Consider the following 272-nt stretch of genomic DNA (forward strand, 5'->3'; position numbering starts at 1 on the left):
CGCTTCCCCTCCACGCAGGAGCATGAGGTGGAGAAGATGTTCACGCTCAAGCCGGGGCGGCTGCCCCAGGCCGACGTCAAGAACATTATCTTTTTCGTCCGGCCCAAGCTGGAGCTGATGGACATCATCACGGACAACGTGCTCAGGTAGCTCGGCGTGGGCAGGAGGGATGGCCTGAGACCACCGTGTGGTTTGTCACACCTGTGCTGGGAACGACAAGCAGACTCCAAACTGCAGCACAACCACTTGAGGGGATTGGCTGGGGGGGGAGG

At 60.7% G+C, this 272-nt stretch overlaps 1 protein-coding gene across 1 annotated transcript in view; it reads left to right on the forward strand.

The window, feature by feature from the left end:
- Positions 1-9: 9 nt before the first annotated feature.
- The window catches only part of VPS33A (vacuolar protein sorting 33 homolog A (S. cerevisiae)), a gene marked incomplete at its 5' end in the record, with an annotated part of 6,671 nt that continues 6,408 nt past the window's right edge, over positions 10-272 (forward strand). The window contains one exon of the mRNA XM_009072213.1: positions 10-146. Within this exon, the coding sequence (XP_009070461.1) occupies positions 10-146 (137 nt within the window). The remainder of the gene's footprint in view (positions 147-272) is intronic.

The sequence above is a fragment of the Acanthisitta chloris genome, unplaced genomic scaffold, assembly GCF_000695815.1.
Source record: "Acanthisitta chloris isolate BGI_N310 unplaced genomic scaffold, ASM69581v1 scaffold15070, whole genome shotgun sequence".
Lineage (NCBI taxonomy): Eukaryota > Metazoa > Chordata > Aves > Passeriformes > Acanthisittidae > Acanthisitta > Acanthisitta chloris.